The sequence below is a fragment of the Penaeus monodon genome, chromosome 30 (assembly GCF_015228065.2).
Source record: "Penaeus monodon isolate SGIC_2016 chromosome 30, NSTDA_Pmon_1, whole genome shotgun sequence".
Classification (NCBI taxonomy): domain Eukaryota; kingdom Metazoa; phylum Arthropoda; class Malacostraca; order Decapoda; family Penaeidae; genus Penaeus; species Penaeus monodon.
The window spans coordinates 10,680,394-10,680,668 of NC_051415.1; the positions used below are offsets into that span (position 1 = coordinate 10,680,394).

The following is a 275-nucleotide window of genomic DNA, read 5'->3' on the forward strand; positions in this document are numbered from 1 at the left end:
CAGGTAATATATATCCTACTTATCTACTAATTTATTCATGTCCCTGTATGCTCCCAGTTCTCGGTATGCCTGCCTTACCTAAAGCAATCCAAGTGGTAGATTTTCGTCCGTGCTCGCATCACCAGGTCGGTCTTCTCGAACATTCTGCCACATTTATCACATTTTGCGCCGAATAATCTGAAATGAGAGAGATTTCGGGGATATTAAAATGGTTTCTTTTTGGGTTTTTTTCTTCGTGCATTATGCGTTATGTCCGTTTGGATTAAGTGTGCGTA

At 40.7% G+C, this 275-nt stretch overlaps 1 protein-coding gene across 1 annotated transcript in view; it reads right to left on the bottom strand.

Moving 5' to 3' along the window:
• LOC119592512 (insulin gene enhancer protein ISL-1-like) overlaps positions 1–275 on the bottom strand; it is a gene marked incomplete in the record, with an annotated part of 47,762 nt that overhangs the window by 20,539 nt on the left and 26,948 nt on the right. Inside the window, 1 exon segment of the mRNA XM_037941362.1 lies at positions 79–177. Within this exon segment, the coding sequence (XP_037797290.1) occupies positions 79–177 (99 nt within the window).